Raw genomic sequence first — 21510 nt, forward strand, 5'->3', positions numbered from 1 at the left:
CAGCCCGACTGACCACTGGCTAGAGGCGCAGAGGACGATCCACACACGACAGAGGAGGAGCCCAAGACAGACCTCAAAATAGCAGGCAAGAGAGGAAAACGGGAGCCACTCCTGGGTGTGCAGGGTGGTCAGAGCGCCGGCAGGGCCCTGGTTAAGCCCCGCCGCGCCCTCCCTGCGCCACAGTAACGAGTGTGTGTGCGGGACCTGCGCACACGGGCTCCTCTGGGCAGAGAGCAGTTTCCATGTGTATCCGGAGGGAGGAGCTGACCGACAGCTCTCAACCCTGGGGCTTTCTAGTGATCACCATGCAAAGGCCGGCCCAGGCACCTTCCACGGCCGTGTCTGGCGGGACACGCGGGGGCCGCTCTGAGGCTTGGGGGGCCCTGGAGCAGCTTCCGAGGGAGGCACAGGGACGCGCAGGCGTTCAGCGGGATTCGGAAAACCACACCTTTAGGAATATCCTAACTTATGATTTCATTTGTATTTTCAACTTTTATGTATGTACAAGCCTGTGAATGAAAGTGTCAACAAAAAGTCCTGAAACTGTCCTTCCATCAAAACTAAACCAAGATCTTAAATGAGAGGACACTGGTGTCCGTTTCTTGCAGTGGAAACCGGCAAGGATGCCCACTGTGCTGCTGGGGGGGGTCAGGGTTAAAGGAGGTCGTGTGGGCACAGTGATAGGGGCAGCCCCCCACTGTGCTGCTGGGGAGTCAGGGTTAAAGGAGGTCGCGTGGCACAGCATGAGGCTCAGTGATAGGGGCAGCCCCCCCACGCCCCACCACACCAGGCTGCCGGGGGCTCGGCTCGGCCTCACCAAGGAGACTTCCACCGATGAGCAAGCTGAGGCCAAAGCTCACAGGAGAAGCAGATGCCCTTGGCGTTTTTGCTGAGTCTGAGACATTGGGACTTTAATCCAATCCTAAGACTGCAAAGAGTTCTTTTTGCGCCAGTCCTAGGGCTTGAGAGCCTTGGCTCTTTTCCCCTAAGGGAAATGGTTCTACCATTTGAGCCCCCACTTCATTTCTGGCTTTTGTTGGTTAACTGGAGATGAGAGCCCCACCGGCTTCAAACCATGGTTTTCGGACCTCAGTCTCTTGAGTAGCTAGGATTATAAATATGTTAAGTGTCTGGCATGAAGCCCTAACAGTTGTATTATTAATCCATTTGATTTCACTTTATCATCTTTTTTCTTCAGTGCTGGAGATCAAACCCAAGGCCTTCCATACGCCCTTACCCACGGAGTATGTCCCCAGACCATTACTCTATTTGAAAATGTCAGTGTTTTTAAAATGTCAGAAACATAAGCTTTACCAATACTTAGCTACAACAAAAGATTTTCCATATAAACTTAAAATGAGGAACTCAAAGGAGCACACAGCTTTCCAGGCTCTTCTCAGAGGGTGCGCAAGCAGCTAGGTGAGAATCCAGAGACAGAAGGTGCACCACAGTGCCCTCCGGTGGCACCAAAAAACGTGGGAAGGAAAAACCTGCTGAGTCAGCTCCTTTCCTTAGATGCCCAAAGACCGTTAGAAACCCAGGCAGTTCCTTCTAATGAGGCAAAGTGTAAAGGCAAACTGCTTAGGGAGCCATGACCCACGTAGCCTGCGTGTATCTACTGAACACCAGGGCCACGTGCCTCTCCCAGACAGCAAACAGCAGTGCCCACGGCTGCCCACGGCCTCCTCACGAGTGGGGCAGGCTGGGGTCTAGCATTCTGCACGTGCATTTTTATGCCTTCTTCACAATTCCGTGACACAGGTCATGTTTTAGACAACCTAGTGTAGACACGTTTTGGTGTTGAGCCATTTTATAACCCAGGAATCACTGCCATTTTGATAAAAACTGTCAACAAAACCTCCAGTTCAATAACAGCAATAGCAGTCCAGCTCCGACCCCGTGGCCCAAGGATCTACCTACCATCAAGGTCCTCAGGTGCCCCAGGATGAAGAGACTGTACTTGGCTCGTGTAATGGTGACATTCAATCTCTGCAAACTTGCCAGGAACCTAAGCAACAGGAAGAGAGTTACTTTCTCCTATGCAAGGACTTCCTGGACTGGGAAGGGGACGGAGGTACACCGTATGGCCAGCGTCACGGCCCCCACTTCCACAGAACTCAGGGCCTGCTTTCTCATGCCACCGAAGGGTGACCAAGCCAAACCCTTGGTGCTTTATTTTAAAAGGGTTTCCTTTTTAATTTCTTATTTGGACCCAAATGAGATGACTGGAAAATTTATAAGCATGACCCATTCCGCTTCTCCCCTCCCCCATCCTCCCTTCCATTCTTGCAGTACAGTCTGAACTCAGGGCACTGTGCTTTCTAGACAGGCAATCAACCATATAAGCTACTCCCTTCCTTTCTGAGATGGGTTCTTGCTATGGCTGGCCTTGACCTTTTAATTCTTAGCCTTCTCACCTCCCCAGAGCTGGAATTACAGGTGTATTACCCCACCTGGCCTAAGAGAGTATGACTTTCAAGTCTTAAAAAAAATTCCAAAATTAAGCTGAATTCCTGTGGCGCATGCTTACATCCTGGCTACTCTGGAGGCTGAGATCTGAGGATAGAGGTTCAAAGCCAATCCAGGCAGGAAAGTCAATAAGGCTCTTCTCTCTAATGAACCAACGAAAAGCCAGAATTGGAACTGTGACTAAAGTGGTAAAGCACTAGCCTTGAGTAAAGAAGCTCAGGGACAGCATCTATGCCCTGAGTTCAGACCTCAGGATCAGCTCATACACATATATCCACACACATACACTCCTAAAAATGTTAGTTCAATTAATCTGAAATTTAAATATATCTAGATTGTTAAAATACAGTGGAACTAGTAGTACAGAGATACAAAGAAATATGTTAATACAGAAGTAGAATGGGATATGATATGGGTGAAAATTTCAAATTAGGTAGAAGGATGGACTATTCACAAAATGCTCTTGAGATAACTGGCCTCTCTCTGTACATACATGTAGTCTTCCTAGGGACAGACAAAGGTCACTTAACCTTTCTTTCTAAGCATAATTCAACATGCCAGACTCTAAAGGCTCATATCTACAATCCTGTCTACTTGGAAGGCTGTGATATGAAGATCATGGTTCAAATTCTTCCCAAGTAGAAGAGTCTATGAGATTTTTTTCTTTTTTTAAATTAGTGTGGGGCTTAAACTCAGGGCCTGGGTGCTGTCCCTGAGCTCTTTTGCTCAAGGCTAACGCTCTACCACTTTGAGCCACTGTGCCTGTTCCAGTTTTCTGGTGGTGAATTGTCTCACAGACTTTCCTGCCTGGGCTGGTTTTTGAGCCTTGATCCTCAGATCTCAGCCTCCTGGGTAGCTGGGATTTCAGGCATGAGCTACCAGTGCCCAGCTCTTTGAGGCTCTTATCTCCAATTAACTAGTAAAAAGCTGGAAGTGGAGCTGTGGCTCAGGTGGTAGAGCTCTAGCTTTGAGTGAAAAAGCCAAGCAAGAGTTTAATTAAGTTCTAGTACTGGCACATACACAAAGAATAATTCAACAAACTAACAATCTTCTGTGGGAGCAAATAATCACAGGGAACTCAGTGTAGTTCTTCGTTAACAAACTTAGACAAACCAAAAACCAGAGAACCACATGAAAGCTACAGACTGGTGCAAAATATACCTCTCCACAGTCGCTGATTTTACTCTTATTAAATCAAGGAACAGCCACAGTAGGAAATGGGTCAATATATATCAAGAAAAGCAGACTTCACAGTGCATCTCTTTTGCACAACTCTAAAAAGATGTTTTATGGGATGTTCAGGGTTTTAAAAGAAAATTTCTAAAGCCAGCGACAGTGTTGCCTAGCAGTGACAGGCCTGGCTCTAACTGGGTTACTAGCAGGTGCGAAGGAAAATGAAGGCAGCTTCCTACCCAATGGAGCCCTGCGTGGCACTGGCCCGGACACAAGTGACGATGATGCAGTCCTTCTGACGGCCCTGGAAAGCGTCCACAGTGTCCACTTCCGCTGAGCTGGTCACAAAAGGGAAACCGGCTTACCAAGAGAAAAGGACATCCTAAACTTCTCACAGGGTCAGCAGTGGGCTTCAACCCCACTGCTACAGGGCCATCCCCTCCCCTGTCCACCTCTCCTCCACTGTGGCGACACACTTCCTGATCTAGCAGCTTCACCGAAGCCTTCGTTTCAAGGCTCCCCTTGCTGTGTGTTCCTTTCTCTAACGGTTCACAGGCATCCACTCATGGCTGATGGACTAGGGGTCCTTCCCAGTTTATTGCCAATTACCAATTACCAGTCTATTACCAGCACTCCTGCGGTCACTTGCGAGCTTTTATGCCAGTATTTAAAAATCCTTCTGAGTACATACTGAGGAGTGGGGCTGCTGAGCCCTGCAGTAGTTCTGTTAATTTCTCGAGCCACCATTAAGCTGTATCCGACAGTGACTCACCAGTTCACCTTCTCAGCAGCCCGGCAGGCTGTCGCTGGGCATCCTGGGGGTTCTCGCTCCCAGCTCCCGAGCAACAAATCATGCTGAGCACCATCCTCACGTGCAATCTGCTTTACTGCCAGCTCTGACAATTCATCTACGAGTCTTAGGCACATATGATCTGCCATCACCCTCTCACTGGCTGAGGGTAGCTTTTCCCTTCTGTGTTGGTTTTGTGCAGGGGAGAGGCTCCCACGTGCTGGCAGGTGCCCTCGTCACTGGGCTGTGTAACTCCACCCCTTTCCACTCTTTTGATACTTGTTATACAGGTCTGTTTGGGTCTTTTTTTTTTCCCCTCGAGTCAATTTTGATCTCCTACATATTTCTAAGTTGACAGCTGAGGTAATAGATTTCCAATAATTTACACTTTTTTTTTCATTTTTGAGGCTACCTTGCTAGGTAGTCTTGGCAGGCTTTGAACTTGCTATGCACCTCAGGCTGGCCACAAACTCAATCCCTTTTGCCTGAGCCTCTCAAGTGCTAAGATTATAGGTGAGCAACACCATTCTACTCTACTACCGACTCCTGGTTTTGGCCCTGTTTTTGTGTGCTGGTTTGGGGGCTTGAACTCAGGGCCTGAGTACTGTCACTGAGCAATTTTGCTCAAGGGTAGCACTCTGCCACTTGAGCCACAGATCTACTGCTGGCTCTTTTTTTTTTTTTTTCGTGGCTAATTGGAGATAAGAGTCTCACAGACTGGACACTGGTGGCTCATGCCTGTAAATCCTAGCTACCAGGAGGCTGAGATCTGAGGATTGCGGTTCAAAGCCAGCCTGGGCAGAAAAAGTCAGTGAGACTTTTATCTTCAGTTAACCACCAGAAAACCAGAAGTGGTGCTGTGGCTCAAGTGGTAGAGAACTAGCCTTGAGCTGAAGAGCTCAGGAACAGCGCCCGGGCCCAGAGTTCATGACTCACGACCGGACCAAAAAAAAAAAAAAGTGTCATACTTTATCCTGCCTGGGCTGGCTTTGAACTCTGATCACCAGAGTTCTGCATCCTGAGTGGCCAAGATTATAGGTGTGAGCCATTAGGTGTCTGGCAGGCAGCTAGCTCTGCTTTTTTGCTGGGTTGTTTTGGAGATGAAGTCTTTTTCTGCCAGAGCTAGCCTTGAACCACAATCTTCCATCTCATCAGCCTCCCGAGTAGCTAGGATTACAGGTGTGAACCACTAGTTCTAAGCTCCAACATTAAATCTTTACTTTTTCTTTAGAGGCAAGACAAAAACACATTCTTACCTCGACATATAAGGACATAAAAAGATTACATAATTTTTTCATTCAAACAAAATCTGACTTCACTGGTTTCAATACAATTAGAATTCAGATTAACAGGCCATAAAACTAGCACAAGTCCCAGAGAACTCAGTCAAGTCCACTGGCAGGAATTCTGACCCCCAAGAGGCACTCTACGGGACCAAAGCACCCAGCATCTACCAGCACGAGTCTAGGAAAGCCTGAGCCCCAACCTCCTAGTGCTGGGCTGTGTTGCCAACCACCTGACACAGCCCCAGACTTCTTCCTAACATGTCCTTTCTTCTTTCCTGCTGTATCGCCTTCAAATTCAACAGGAACATAGTTAAAACAACGTACCCTTTCCTATCAAACTCTTTGTCTAAGTCCTTCTGAATCATTGTCTTCTGAGCCTTGTAATGGGTTATTATGCCAATGTTCCGAAAAGTAGTGTCTCTTCGTTTGTCTTTAATCAACTTCATTATTTCCATCACTAATTTTATTTCTTGAATATTTACATATGAGCTAAAAAATGGAAAAAGAAAAGACAACAAGTCAAAACAGCAATCTAATTGCTAACTCATTCTATTTAGTATTGTTTCCCATTACTGTAAAATAGTCATCTTCCATTCAGTCAGCAGGGACCGCAAACATTATAATGACGATTATTCACTACACATAAGTACATAGAAGTGGGTGCCCAGTGAAATATAGTGATAAGAAGAGAGTGTGGCATCAACTGGAGTTTAGGGGCCATTTTCTCCACTAGTTAAGACAGAGTGGCAACAGGAAGGGTAACACCAATGTGCATGAAGTGCTTACTGTCTCACACTCACTGAAAAACAACTTCAGCTACATTATCTTTGTCGACAAAAATCCCCACTGGCCATAACTGGCCATATCCCATACCACTGAGGTGCCATTCACACTCCGTGGCCCCCAAAACTGAACATGGGCCTCATTACCCCCCTTCAGCCTCAGTTATACCCTGTAACTCCCAACCCAGCTCTCATTCCCTAATCAGATCCAACCCTCACCAACACAAACACACTGTGCCTGCCTTGCTCTAAGAGTCTTCAGGAAACACCTGTCTAACCAACTTCCAGACTAGGCAACTAGAGACGAGTGAGATGGCCAGCTCCTCCTTCCCCTAAGTCACTTTCCCTGCTTGCTTCCCGGATAAAACCTCTATGGTCAACATTCCTTGTCACCTGTGGCTCCCACAATGCCCCTGGACTTAACTCTGTCTCTACTCCAGCAGGCTCCACACAGACCTTCAAGTTTCAAACTCTGTGGTGTGGCCATCAGACCAAGTCCTCGGCACTTGAACATCTTCGGTGAATGTTCCCCTCCTACCTCCTACCACCTTACTCCATTACCACACCCAGACCCAGAGGCAGAGCCTGTGTCCTCTGCTTCATGAGAGGCGGTGTTTGTGCCTTCATGCCATCTCCTCGCTACACTCCTCTGACAGTTCTGTTACCTGGAAATACCATGGCTCCTTTTTTGCTGACATTCACAGCCTGATTCAGTTCAAAATCTTCAAAGTATTCTCACACCGTCTGTATGTCCTTCCCCCATTCCCTCCTTAACTCAACTGCATCTACACTCCTCCTCCACCCAAGCCACCACCCCGGGAAGGCCCATCTCCCCAAGACTTCTTACAAGGCTGTGCTACTTACTCACTGCTGTCCCCTTCGGAGCATGAGTGGCCCCCAGTGAGGCACAGTGCCCCGGTACACAGCAAAGGGAGGGAAGGAGTCGATAAGGGCAGTGAAAAGAACTCTTGGCACTACGCAGAAAGCTATGTGGGAGATTGTCTGATACAGTGCTAAACACAAACAGCACCCCTGGGGAGCAAAGAGGAGGAGCATACTCATTGTCCCGTCTTTCTGAACCATCTGCGACATCAAACACAAGGTAAGGCTGAAATGGCCAGTCTGAGGAGCATCGATTGGCTTCCGTGAGCCTGTAAAAAAGCAGTCATCATTCAGAATATACCTTGTAAATGCTCATTTCATCCTCCCACCCTTTCTTTGCTGTGCAGGGGAGCAAAGGGGCAAGGGAAAAGAAAGGAGCAAGAAAGCCTTTTTATGGGTATGTACTCGTGAAAGGTCCAAAGTGGAAAGTGGGGGGCTGGGAATGTGGCCTAGTGCTAAAAGTGCTCGCCTCATATACATGAAGCCCTGGGTTCGATTCCTCAGCACCACATATATAGAAAAAAGCCAAAGAGGTGCTGTGGCTCAAGAGGTAGAGTGCTAACCTTGAGCAGAAAGAAGCCAGGGACAGTGCTCAGGCCCTGAGTTCAAGGCCCAGGACTGGCAACAAAAACAAAACAAAGCGGAAAGTGATCTATAGAATCAAAATAGAACAATGATTAAGAACTCAAAATAAGTTTATATTAAAAAAAAAAACAACTCCAAGCACACAATGCAGAGTTTGGGCCAGCTATTTGTAATTTTTCAGTGAAAGAGCTGTTTCTGCTATGGAGCAACGCCCCCGCCCCCTCCCCAGCCAAAACCCACCTATTTGTTTTCAAGCTTTTGTTATAAATGTAATTGGAAGGGAAGAGACATATGTCTGGGTGCATCCGGTACTGAATGGTGAGCTGTACAACCGGCAGCCTGCCAATCCGGTTCTGCTCCACACTCTCCTCCAGCAGCTTGTAGAAGCGAGCCATCATCGACTGGTCATAGCCACACTCCTGTGCCTTCTGAGAGGAAAAAAGCACAGTGGTGTTGAAACAATGCCAGTGCTCCAATGGGTAAGGCTTAAGTCACAGACTCAGGAGGTGGCGTTTCCGAGCCTGATCCTCATACACAGTGACTCAAAGCTGTGGCCACAGCGGCTAAAAAAAGGGGTGGGGGGTATGAGCTGCAAGGGGAATCCCAGTAGCAAGGCTGCTGTGGGCTGATGGCGTCTTCCCAGGACGCAGGCTCTCCAGTGGCCGGGCTCCTGCACTGTGCTCACACATCAAGAGCAAGAACTGCCCACTATTCTGAATTCTAAAGTCAAAGAAAGTCATTAACCACAGAAACACTGCACACGTTCAATTCACAGGAAGCACAAATGCTTAGAAAAATGAACTTTTCTCTACCTTTATGAGGCAACTATTCTGTATTTGCATAGATTGTTTTAGTAACAAATATATTTTACAAAATTCCAAAACCATGCTACAGTCTATTCCAATCACCTCCAACAGCCAGTCTTGATTCTGATGTGCATTTATTTCTAGGATATCATATGTCTAGTGAGATGAATCATTTTTCCTGTTACTTTTAAATAATGTAAAGGACAGAGACATTCTTTGTACTTTGAATCATGTGCTCCAAAATCATAATCCTTTATTGTATGTTCCTCAACTTATGCGTATTTAAGTGTCAATCAAGAGGTCAGGATTCGGGGCTGGGGATATGGCCTAGTGGCAAGAGTGCTTGCCTCGTATACATGAGGCCCTGGGTTCAATTCCCCAGCACCACATATACAGAAAATGGCCAGAAGTGGCGCTGTGGCTCAAGTGGCAGAGTGCTAGTCTTGAGGAAAAAGAAGCCAGGGACAGGGCTCAGGCCCTGAGTCCAAGCCCCAGGACTGGCCAAAAAAAAAAAAAAAAAAAAAAAAGAGGTCAGGATTCTCTTCTTGGCCTTTAGAGTTTTCTTTTTGCTTTGGTATTTGACTTATAAATGAAGTCAGAGACACTCCTTCTGCAGAGAGCCCAGCATGCACTTAAGACGCTGCCCACGTGGCTTCAACCTCCAGCGCCCTCGTCACTCTGCCACACTCAGAAGCAGCACACCGCGAACAAAAGGACTTAGGACAGACTTAGGTTTGTCTTTTTCTCTTCTTTTTTTGTGGAGACCGAGTCTCCACATGTAAGCTTGGGATGGCCTCAACCTCGTGACTCTCGTGCCTAAGCTTCCCAAATGTATCTGGCTTCCAAACTTGTGGCACCACACCCAGCCAACAATCTTCACTCATTAAACAGTTTCTCTTCCCGGTCATCCTCTGACACTGAGGCTGAACAACCAGCCTCTTCCCACTCACCAAGGAAATGACGGTGGGTGGGAGCTGCTTGGGGTCTCCCACTAGGATGAGCTTGTTGCAGCGGTGGATGAGGGGAGTAAGAGTCTCAACCTCACAGGACTGCCCGGCCTTGGTGAGAAACAAAGGAAAGAAGGGGCAACGGTGTCATCTCTGCTACTTGTGCACCCATGCGGTTAACCCCATTTGTTAAAGTACCATGCCTCTCCTACACCACCTATCAACAGAGACTTTAGTCATTTATCTATTTTTGAACTCAGGGCCTGGGCACTGTCTCTGAGCTTCTTCTGTTCAAGGCTAGCACTCTACACCACTTGAGCCACAGCACCACTTCTGACCTTTTCTGAGAACTTTTTTTTTTTGGAAATGAGTCTCACAGACTTTCCTGCCCTGTTTGGCCCAGCTTTGAACTGCGATCCTCAGAACTCAGCCTCTTAAATAAGTAGGATTATAGACCTGAGCCCACAGGTAGCTTGGCTTCAATAGGGACTCCCCCCTACTCCCCAAAACAAACCGTCAGAACCACAAAGTTAAAAACCTAGCGTGTCTTCTGCAGTCAGCCTGGGAACCAGCTGCAAGTTATAAGGCTGCAAGGCATGCTAGGTCTGTGTCCTGTGTTCCAAATGGGCTGAGCTGAGAGCACTTTTAACGTTTTAGATATAGTACTATGTGAGCAAGGTCTGCCTGCACTTCCATCTTGCTTCCTGCATCCTTGGCAGACCTCTTCATCAAACACAAGACACAGGTGTCTCTTTAGTGACATTTCCTTCAATCATTTCCACTTACTGATTCTGATAAAAAAAACTTTTAAAATTTATGTGGGGGCAGTATAGGGTTTGAACTCAGGACTTTGAGCTTACCAGGAAATATTCTATCACGTTTCACCAACATTTAGCCTGGGCTGGTATGGGACCATAATCTTCACAATCTCTATCTTCTGAGTAGCTGAAGTTGTAGACTGAATCACCATGCCTGGCTTTGATTTGTTTCAACTAGCCACAACTGTACCGAATGAATGCTGGATTTTGGATCCCTTGGGCCCCAGTTCTTTTGGCAAGAATCTTCTGACTTTTCATTCTTGCCAACAGTAGGTACCCAATAAATGGACTAGTGAATGGACTACTAAAAAAGGATATGAGGGCTGGGGATATGGCCTAGTGGCAAGAGCGCTTGCCTCGTACACTTGAAGCCCTGGGTTCGATTCCCCAGCACCACATATACAGAAAATGGCCAGAAGTGGCGCTGTGACTCAAGTGGCAGAGCGCTAGCCTTGAGCAAAGAGAAGCCAGGGACAGTGCTCAGGCCCTGAGTCCAAGGCCCAGGACTGGCAAAAAAACAAACAAAAAAAAAAAAAGGATATGAGCTGGGAATATTGTGGCCAAAGCTACCTGAATTTCTATGACAATCCTAGTATTAGAAAAGCAATTAGCAGTGGGCCAGTAGCCTCCTATTTCAACACGAGACTATAGACACAACAGATTAAAAAACAAAAACTAGGGGCTGGGGATATAGCCTAGTGGCAAGAGTGCCTGCCTCAGATACACGAGGCCCTAGGTTCGACTCCCCAGCACCACATATACAGAAAACGGCCAGAAGCGGCGCTGTGGCTCAAGTGGCAGAGTGCTAGCCTTGAGCGGGAAGAAGCCAGGGACAGTGCTCAGGCCCTGAGTCCAAGGCCCAGGACTGGCCAAAAAAATAAATAAATAAAAAATAAAAAACAAAAACTATTTTAGGGACTGGGGACATGTCTCAAGTTGTAGAGAACACACATAGCAAGCTCAAGGTGCTGAGTTCAACCCTAGCATTACCAAGAAAAAAAAGAAAGCCACCAACCCCCACCCCCCCAACCCTAAAATGAACGAAAAATCCACCACCAAACAAACCCCACCCATGTTACCAACATCTCAGCAGCCAGGATTCATCTAAGGCTACGCCTCACATTACCAGTCGGGGGTGCTTAGCCACCTGCTCACTGACCTCATCAACAATGACACAACTGAAGGCTTGCCCCCCTTGCCCTCGAAAGGCTGACTCAAGCAGTAAGCCGCCACTGGTGCTCAGTGTGCAGCAGATGACGTGCGACTCCAAGATGATGTTGTTCTGGGTTTTCTGGGGGCGTCCCTGAACCTAAAAGGACACACAGGTAACACACGTTTATTCCTACATCATTCCCTGCCTCTATCAAACCCACTATTAACTACAACATACCCACCATTTATTATGCATGTGACAGAGAAATACTTGGCGGAGCTTGGGGAAACTCCAAGTCTACAAGCCAGCAGAAAACATTTAAACTACCAAAAAAAAAAAAAAAAACCCAAAAAACATGTTTTGCAGTCTAAGCTGGGAATATGAGGTAAGTGTAACATAAAAAATTATTCAGGGTTCTGATTTGGACAAAGTAGATTCGCAATGCTCTTGAAGCCCAACCATAGGCAGGTATCCAAATAAACAGAAATTAAATAATTCTACTGAGTTGTATGATCCAATTATCTGAGTTAAAGTAAACTAATAAGCCTGTACAGTATGTACGTGAAAATACATAGCTCGTGTCTTATAAAAGCACCAATAAAAATGTATACAGGCCTGGAGAATGAACAGTCTACTTCCACAGTTAAGAAAAACTACTCGAGGGCTGAGGATATAGCCTAGTGGCAAGAGTGCCTGCCTCGGATACACGAGGCCCTAGGTTCGATTCCCCAGCACCACATATACAGAAAACGGCCAGAAGCGGCGCTGTGGCTCAAGTGGCAGAGTGCTAGCCTTGAGCTGGAAGAAGCCAGGGACAGTGCTCAGGCCCTGAGTCCAAGGCCCAGGACTGGCCAAAAAAAAAAAAAAAAAAAAACTACTCGGTCACCTTGTCATAATACGATGCACAAAGACGGGAAGAATGAGAAGGCCTCGCCACTGAATTTGCGTCACTCTAACAAGGTGCTCTTCTAACAGAGACCCTGCCACCTCCCACCGCTGAGCCTCAGGACCCAACCACTCAGAAGCAGCACTAACTCTCACACTTAAACAACAAGTCAATCGTGGGCTTCAAGGCCTGAGTGTGAGCTTTAGGAGGAGGCAGCATTGGTGCTCAGCCATCTAGTGAGCAGTCCACAAACGTGATTCATCAGTCCATGCAACATGCATGATGAGCAGTAGAGACCACACACCAGGAGCAATGAACTCATCCTCAAGTGTGCAAAGATTCATTTGGGCTCAGCTTCTAATTTTAATACAAAGCTTTCAGATAATTATTAAACTGTTAAGGGAAATCTTCATTAAATTCAACTGCATTTATCTCAGATCAAGAGCATCCTTTGCTAGCACCGTGACCCCTTGAACATGCTTGGTTAGGGCTGCAGTGTGGAAATTGGGACACATATCTGGCTCAGTCTAAACTTTAGTCTTATCTGTCATTTTCACATCCAAAATTACTGGGAAAACTACAGGGCTGGGTTTCTGTATCTAGTGGGTTCCATATCTGTGAAGGTAAACAACAAAAGAAATCATTGCGGGGGGGGGGAGTCTCTATGAAATATGTGCAGACTGGCTTTGTCATTATTCCCTAAATAATACGTGTAACAATGACCTAGATAGCATCTGTATCACATTAGGTATGAGCAAGACAAGGACCCTGGAGATGATTTACAGTAACAGGGTGACATCACAGGTATAAGCAAAGCATCTTTGCATTCTGCTGTTTGTATGGCAGGGAGGGGAAGAGTCCTGGAACCAACCTCGGGAGACACTGGGGAGTAACTGTACATGTTACAGGATTCAAAGACACATAGAAAGAGTATGCTTTAAGCCAAGAACTGCCCAAAATGAAGATGTACTTCTTTTTTGTAGTGCCAAGTTCTGAACTTGGGGCCTCATGCTACCTCAAATGGTGCTCTACCACATGAGCCATGACCTAGCCTGTTTTGCTTTAGCCAGCTTCTGGATAGCACCTTACACTCTTGCATGGACCACCCTGAAATGTAATCCCCCTACTTACAGCCTCCGACTCAGCTGGGATGACAGGCATGCATCACTATGCCCGGCTTGAGATAGCATTTCACTACTAATATTTTTTACCTGGACGGGGCTTAAAGTTGAATCTTTCTGATATCCAAGTATCTGGATTACAGACATGAACTGCCTCACCTGGCACACTGAGCTATACTTTCTGATGCCAAGTCCTATCCTCCAGAGCACTGGAGAGACCAGACAGTTGTCACCCTGTTCCTAAAAATCACATTTGTGATCTTCCTTTTCCAATAGGGAGAAACACTCACAAACCTATTTTCATGGATGATTCATCTGATAGTAACTGTCACTATTTTGCAGCGGGTAAGAAAAAGAAGCAAAGAAGGATTTTTCATAGTTATGCAGACCGGAGAGGAAAAACAACGACTTACAATCACCTCCTAGAAACCTCAGATGCTAGCCTGCCTAGTGAGCACAAGGCCCTCATACCACAAAACCCTAGTACTACAAAACCAAACTTAGATAGTGAGAATTCTTTTTTAGGTTAAAGAAAAACAAATGCAAATGTAATAACACTACTTTACGCTTGTAATTTTTTATAACACTTTCAAAATTTAATTTAGAACATACATTTGTTATCTAAACTATTTTATCAGTCAAGAAAGTAAAATGCTACATGTAAACTACTTACCTCTTTAATTTTTGAAGCAAGTTCTTGCCTTTCTTTTGAAACTCTGGTGATTTTTTCATCTAACTCTTTCCTCTGGAAGAAATAAGAATGCCATCATTAAAACTAAATATGTTAAAATGCTTGCCAACAGACTGCTTTATATTTCAGGAGTGAGTCTAAAAGTAGGTTATCAACAAAAGCTCACTAGCCCAGCTCGCTTTCTTTTTTACCAGTACAACGAGGCTAAGACTCCGTTAGGCACAGATACTGCAGTGTGCCACTGTCAGCTTGCTAAGCTCGACAGCCTAGGGCATCTCCCCTGCTTCTAGAAGGTGGCTGAAGAGGCTGCCAGTCACAACCCAGCCATCCTCCGGCAAGGGCGGCACATGTAAAGCACAGGGACACCACCTTCTTGGCCACTCTCAGAGCACTTCCTTGGAACTGCTGATGGGTGGTAGAAGACCTCCTTCACTGGTTCCTCAAGCTAGGATGGCAGAGCTGAGACACATGGGCCAGGGCCACTCTCCAATTAGAGAAGGAAAGGCTGACACACAGTGAAAGCAAATGATGGGGTGGAAAAGTATCATTTGAGCCTCTGGATCGCTCCCCATTGAAGCTAATTCACCTTTGGCTTCCCCTGGTGTTAGAGCCAGTAAATTCCCTTTGTGTTTAACCTAACTTGAACTTGGTTTCTTTAACTCAATACTAAAAGATACCTAACAAATTTGGTGCATCTTTAATAAAATGCAACTTGGGGGCTGGGAGTGGTAGAGTGGTTGCCTAGCATGCATGAAGCCCTGGGTCCGACTCCTCAGCACCACATAAATAGAAAAAGCCCAAAGTGGAGCTAAAGCTCAAGTGGCAGAGTGCTAGCCTTGAGCAAAAGAAGCTCAGGGACAGAGCCAGACCCTGAGTTTAAGCCCAGGACTGGTAAAAAATAAATAAGTAAAATGCAACTTGGCCTGTGAGTCAAACTGCACATTCATACTACCTGTGGCAACTTCAGAGATACAATATAATGGCAACAGTAAGAGACTATAGAGCCTACAAAACTTACAGTATCTACTTTCTTTTTCTTCACAAAAAAAATAGCTAACTCCTAATGTAGGAAAAATATTTCAGTATGCTTTTTTTTTTTGCCAGTCCTGGGCCTTGGACTCGGGGCCTGAGCACTGTCCCTGGCTTCTTTTTGCTCAAGGCTAGCACTCTGCCACTTGAGCCACAGTGCCACTTCTGGCCTTTTCTATATATGTGTTGCTAGGGAATCGAACCCAGAGCTTCATGTATACAAGGCAAGTACTCTTGCCACTAGGCCATATTCCCAGCCCCTCATTTGTCAGGTACTAAAAATTAAATTCACGGAGGCTGTGTGCTTCCCAGGTAGACATCCTACTACCTGAGTCATGCCTTTAGCTTACGTCTTATACATGGTCTGTTTGTTTATATGTATTCATTGATTGCTTGCTTGCCTGTCAGGACCACAGATACAAATTAGGGCCTTGGGCTTGCCTGGCTTACATTGTACCACATAAGCTACATCTCCAGTCTGGCTTTTGCTGATTATTTTGGAGATGGAGTCTCAAGGAGGTTTCTGCCTGGGGCTGGCTTTGAACAGGGGTCCTCCAGATCTCAGCCTTCTGAGCAGCTAGGTTATAGGTATATATCACCATGCCGAGCCACTGGTTTGAAAAGGGAGTTTTATAACTTTCATGCCCTGTCTGGTCTCAAACTTTAGTCCCTCATCCCTACCGCCCAAGTAGCTAGGATTATATAGATCTGAGCCCGGTATCATACATTTTTATCTCTGAATCATGCCATTCCCCAGTAAAACAACGACACCAAATACTCACCAACTAATTTGTGTACCTATGAGTTATCACTGAAATGTCTAGATACCTGCATCTCCCGTCCACCTCGGCACAACGCCCGCTGGCGGGAAAGCTCATCTAGCTGGTGATCGAGAAACTCCTTCTTTCTATGCATCTCTTGAACATGAGAAGGCAGGTCTTTTTCTAATAGAATTTTAAAAAATTACAGTAAGAACAAAAAGTCATTTCCAAAGCTAGACGACTTCTAGCTTCCCAATTATTGTTAATGCTCAGGGTCACAGTTTACTATCCTGACAGAGATCAAGAAAGCACTATAATGTAGCGTGGTTAGTACTTACTCATTCTGTGGTTAACTTGGCTGTCCAGGCTGAATCTTAGGACCTCGTTATTAATAGACTTTTCTGGACCCAGTCGTACTAAATTTATATCTCCACAGTTTCCTTTTGATAAAAATCACAAAGATATGAGTAAGGACATTGCCAATAAATCCTGTCTCCATACACGGTGTCTATTTTGAAGAAAACATAGACAACCAAGAAGAAAGAGAACACAAATTGTTGACTACCTTCCAGAATCCACACTGAAGACTTCCTAGACAGCATTTTGCTATTCTTCCTAGCAATCCTTTCTACTTGACATAAGCTAGCAGGGTCACCAAAACTATGCTGCAGGCTTACTTTCCTTTATACTAATGGGATTTTTTTGTTGTTGTTGTTTTGCACTGGTCCTAGGGCTTAAACTCAGGACCTGGTCACTGTCCTTTACATAGGTTTTCTGCTCAAAGATAGGACCACAGCTCCACTTCCAGCTTTTTTGGTAGTTAATTCAGCCTGGAAGACAAGACATGCACTTGAAAAAGCAGGACAATATAAAGCAAAGAAGAACTCACAGTGAGGGGTGCAAAGAAAAAGTTAAGGCTAAGTACTTTCACATCTTTGTTCATGTGTAAGAGTACTCAGCACTGTTACACAAATCAATCAAGAGACCTGACCATGGGCAGGGTTATTTAATACCTAACTCACAGGACTGAGGTTGCAGCATAGTAAGCACTCAGTGCTTTCAATAAGCCCATGCCCCTTCCCGCCCCTGGGCTCAGCTCGTCCTCACTGGGCGTCCTCAGGGACCGGGGCAGACTGACACCTCTGGCCTGCGGGAACCGTGTTGCACTGCTGCTGTCATCAGCTCCCTGCACTTCTCTGGCCTGCTCCCTTTTCACTGGCAGACACTTGGGCCCCAAACGTCTTCCTCCCTCTTGTAGTGAACGACTGCACTCAGGATTCATTTTGTTAATGATTCCTCACTCAAGTGAATCAAGGGTTCCTCCGAGGTATCTAAAAGCTCCAGCTTTGGCCCCACTGTGGGACTCCTCACCCTATTATCCAGCTGCTGACCTGACCGCTCCCTCACCAGACCACCGGCACGTCAGGATTCGCTGTTGAAACCTCAGGGCCTGGCACACGGGAAATGTCAGTGAGCCAAGCAAATATATAAGCTCCAGCCTCGGGTAGAAGTTTCTGCAGGACCGACTTGCTCTTTACTCAAAAGTACCACAAAAACACCAAGAACAAAAACCCATGCTAAGTGTCATACCCAAAGGATTTTTCTTATCTTTGCATTTTTCTTTGAATTCGAGGATGATTTTTTTCATAAGTTCATCAACGGCTGCATTCGAAGGTGCACACACAAGGACACGGTTTTGCTTGTTTTTGGCATTGGAGTTTTCATCGGAATGCCCCTTCCTTGGGTTCTGCAATTTGTCACATTCCAAACACAGAATAACAATGAACTCTTTTATTACACAGTTTTAAAGCTTTTCTCTACTACCATCACTGTCTAAAAGTTCCTGTAATAACCAGTCAACCTAAGTATCTCATACTGACATTAAAAGTACTGCCGCCTGGGGGTAGGGAACTCACTGGCAGAACACTTGCTCAGCACACATGACTAGGTTTAATCCTTTGTGTTACTCAAGTTTTCTGTGTGGAGACTTCTACTATTTCCCGCCCCCACTCCCTGCAGCATTCAATTCCATGCATGCTCGTTGTCATCTCTCTCTCTCTCGTCTGTTAGGCATCAGACTTTTAACTCAGGGCCTGGGTGCTGTCCCTGAGCTCTTTTGCTCAAGGCTAGTGCTCTACCATTTTGAGCCACAGCATCACTTCCGGTTTTCTGGTGGTTATATGGAGATTAGAGTCTCATGAACTTTCCTGCCAGGGCTGGTTTTGAACTGCGATCCTCAAATCTCAGCCTCCTAAGTAGCTAGGATGACAGTTGTGAGCCCCCAGTACCCGGCTTCTCTGTCTTTCTTTAGCATCTAGTTACTTCAATCAATATTTAGTCCAAGCATAAATCTGAGGTGGTTTTCTGACCTACAAAAGAAATCTGAGGAACACCCTATGTCCGGAGGATTTTTTTTTTAAATGGGACAGTGTTTTTGCTCTTTTCACTTCTTAATAGCTGTCCTCCCCTCTGCTACCTCTTTTGCTGACATGCTTTTAGACAACATAAAAAGTACACGCAGAAGAGAAAAGCAAAGACTTTACTACGTATTTGTCAGTGAACTCCAGGAAGGAAAGCCATGCCCCAGGGGGCAGGAGCAGCCACGGCCTTCTCCACACCTACCTCTGTGAGTAAGCGGTACAGCAGACCAACGATAGTTTTTGATTTTCCTGTTCCAGGTGGCCCATGAATCAGGCAGATTTTGGCGACTGAGGGGGAGTGTTTCACCATGGCATATGCAGTTTCTATGGCTTTCTTTTGGTCTTCATTGAAATCTTTCAAGTAGTTAAGCTACACAAAAAGACATTTGTGAGAGGTTTGTTCCCCCACCCCTGCCCCATGGTGTCATTTGAGAGAAAGACAAACATTCAATTTGTAGATTGAAAAACAATTGGTGGTGGCCAGGCAAGATCTTGAAATGACTAGACGTCACTAGTCTAAGAGACTTTTGCTGAAAATAATATTACTAATTGCTAATTAGTGTCAGGAGGCTCCAGTTCACAACTGTAACTACATTTTTGTTTGTGATTCCTTGTAAGGATGATCCTAAGCCTGGCACCGGTGGTTCACTCCTTGTAATCCTACCTACTCAGGAGGCTGCCATCCGTTCATCACCATTTAAAGCCAGCCCAGGTGGGAAAGTCCATGAAACTCTTATCTCTAACTGGCAAAAAGTGGGAAGTAGAGCTATGGCTTAAGGGGTAGAGTGCCAGCCTTGAGTGAAAAAGCTGAGAGCCTGAGCTCAAGCCCCAATATTTCCAGAAAAATAAAATTACGATCCTAAATTTCACTTACTAGCCCTATACTTTTCTTCTATTATTCTTTCTCATTTAATCGGTTATCTCTTTAGATAGTAAAAACATTCTAAGAGTATTTTCTTCATAATAAAATACTCATGAATGGAAAACCTAAGTTTTCAGGGTCAGATCTGGGTCTAACCTTTAGTTTTTTGCCTTTTAACTTCAATTTTACTTTCATGCTAGGTCACTAAACTCCTAACCACTCTGAGCCTTAACCTCTGCCATCCTTAGAGATGAGCTGACAGCGATAATGTGCACAAAAGTCCTACCTAGCCCATGAGTGGGCTCAAAAATATCAAGTTACTTTTGTCATTTCCCTTTTCAGTAGTTTACGTGTGAGAACCACATGTTCATACAAGATGACAACCTCACCTTTGCATTTGCACCACCACCAGTTTGAATCCATCAAGGATTCAAACACAAAACTCACCGCACTAAGTCTGAGACTCTGCTCCTGAATGCCGGAGCCTGCCGTGCACAGAGCTTTCACCCTACCTGCCCCTCCCCAAGGGAGGAGGGCCGACACCAAACACCACTGCACATGGACGGGTCTTCTCGTACACATACAGGATCGTGGAACAGCTTCAAATGGGACACTCCCCTCCTGACAAAACATGTTCTGACTCTCCCTGGTACCATCCAATCAGCACTCACAATTCTCTCAGAGGACATAGCTGGTAGATCTTTGGTACAGAAGTCCATGGGATTTGGATTCAGAATGGCTCTGGCCAGTTGGTTCCGACCACTCAATAGAGACATGGCTTTCAATTTCCTCTGTGTTGTTACCAGAGAACCGATTACAACACATTTCATAAGTTCATTTAAACTGGCTGGCAAGTGATCTTGAATCTGGATGGAAAGGGAACACTCCGATTTCCCACTGCGCACTATTAACAGGAAAGAGAAAAGGCGATTTCAGTTACCTGCGAATAATGCTATCCAGTTCAAAAGTGTATTCATAAGTACTTTATAACATGTATTTTTCTATGACTTAAATAGCTCATTCAGTAAATGTTTACTGAGTGTTTCCTAAGAACCAGGCAATGTTATTTGGCCTCAGGAGACTTAAGTTCCTAGAAGAGGGAGGCAGATACTAAATAAACAGGTCAGTTGTGGCAAGTGCTAAGAAATAACAGCAAGCAGAGAAAGGAGACGAGAAGTGATGGGGATGCAGACAGCCTGCTGGTCCGAGAGGTCTTCTTTCCTAATGAGCTACACTAAGCAAAGACTGAAGTAAGGGAGAAAGCAAGGTCCCTAATGAGGGAACAAAGACTGCTATAGGCAGTCATTAGCCACAAAAAGCATGAAACAGACATGTGCTAGGGCATTTTAGAAGTAGGGAGAAGGTTACAATAGCTAGAAGGAAAAGCCAGGGGACATGTGCTAGGAGACTCAGAGTAAAACAGAGAGGAGATCGCAGACCATGGTAATGACTCCAAATCCCAACATTTAGTTATAAAGCAACAGGACAGCTGTGTGTAGGGAAGGAACATGTTCTATCATACACATTTAAACCAATCGCTCTTAGGCTAAGTGCATGATTCAAGTGCATGATTCAAGCAGCAGAGTGAGCTCAAATCCCAGTACACAGGAAAAGTAGAGAATCCATTTATGAGGTAGGAACTTGGAAGCAGGATGCAGTGAGTAACGGTAATGACTTTATTTGGAATGTGCTGCAAGGAAGAGCAACATAATGTTGCAGTCTTAAGATTTTCTTGCTACTAAGATGTGATGCAAAAGGAAGGAGGAATAGAGTCATGAAGTTATAAGTGTCAAAAGGCAACCAGACGTAAAATAAAAATGTGAACTTTAGCCAGTGGTCCCTGGTGGCTCACGCCTGTAATCCTAGCTACTCAGGAGACCGAGATCTGAGGATCGAGGTTTAAAGCCAACCCAGATAGAAAACTCCCCGTGGGACTTTTATCTCCAATTAACTACTTACCCCAGAAGTGGAGCTGTGGCCTAAAGTGGTAGAGTACTAGCCTTGAGCTAGCACCATACAACCACACAAGCCATACAACCAACAAGAAAA

At 45.6% G+C, this 21510-nt stretch overlaps 1 protein-coding gene across 3 annotated transcripts in view; it reads right to left on the minus strand.

Annotated features, from left to right (window-relative positions):
- Setx (senataxin) overlaps positions 1-21510 on the minus strand; it is a 68622-nt gene that overhangs the window by 4568 nt on the left and 42544 nt on the right. For all 3 annotated transcript variants that reach the window (XR_007210779.1, XM_048345383.1, XM_048345397.1), the window contains exons 13-25: positions 20133-20365; positions 18802-18969; positions 17770-17926; positions 16518-16619; positions 16247-16362; positions 14372-14443; positions 11698-11847; positions 9724-9831; positions 8208-8395; positions 7559-7651; positions 6043-6207; positions 3882-3980; positions 1921-2008 (exon numbers count right to left, since the gene is read on the minus strand). Coding sequence is in view for 2 of the 3 variants with exons in the window: in XM_048345383.1 (XP_048201340.1) it covers positions 1921-2008; positions 3882-3980; positions 6043-6207; positions 7559-7651; positions 8208-8395; positions 9724-9831; positions 11698-11847; positions 14372-14443; positions 16247-16362; positions 16518-16619; positions 17770-17926; positions 18802-18969; positions 20133-20365 (1739 nt within the window). In the remaining variant the exon portion in view is untranslated. The remainder of the gene's footprint in view (positions 1-1920; positions 2009-3881; positions 3981-6042; positions 6208-7558; positions 7652-8207; positions 8396-9723; positions 9832-11697; positions 11848-14371; positions 14444-16246; positions 16363-16517; positions 16620-17769; positions 17927-18801; positions 18970-20132; positions 20366-21510) is intronic.

The sequence above is a fragment of the Perognathus longimembris genome, chromosome 1 (genome assembly GCF_023159225.1).
Source record: "Perognathus longimembris pacificus isolate PPM17 chromosome 1, ASM2315922v1, whole genome shotgun sequence".
NCBI classification, from domain to species: domain Eukaryota; kingdom Metazoa; phylum Chordata; class Mammalia; order Rodentia; family Heteromyidae; genus Perognathus; species Perognathus longimembris.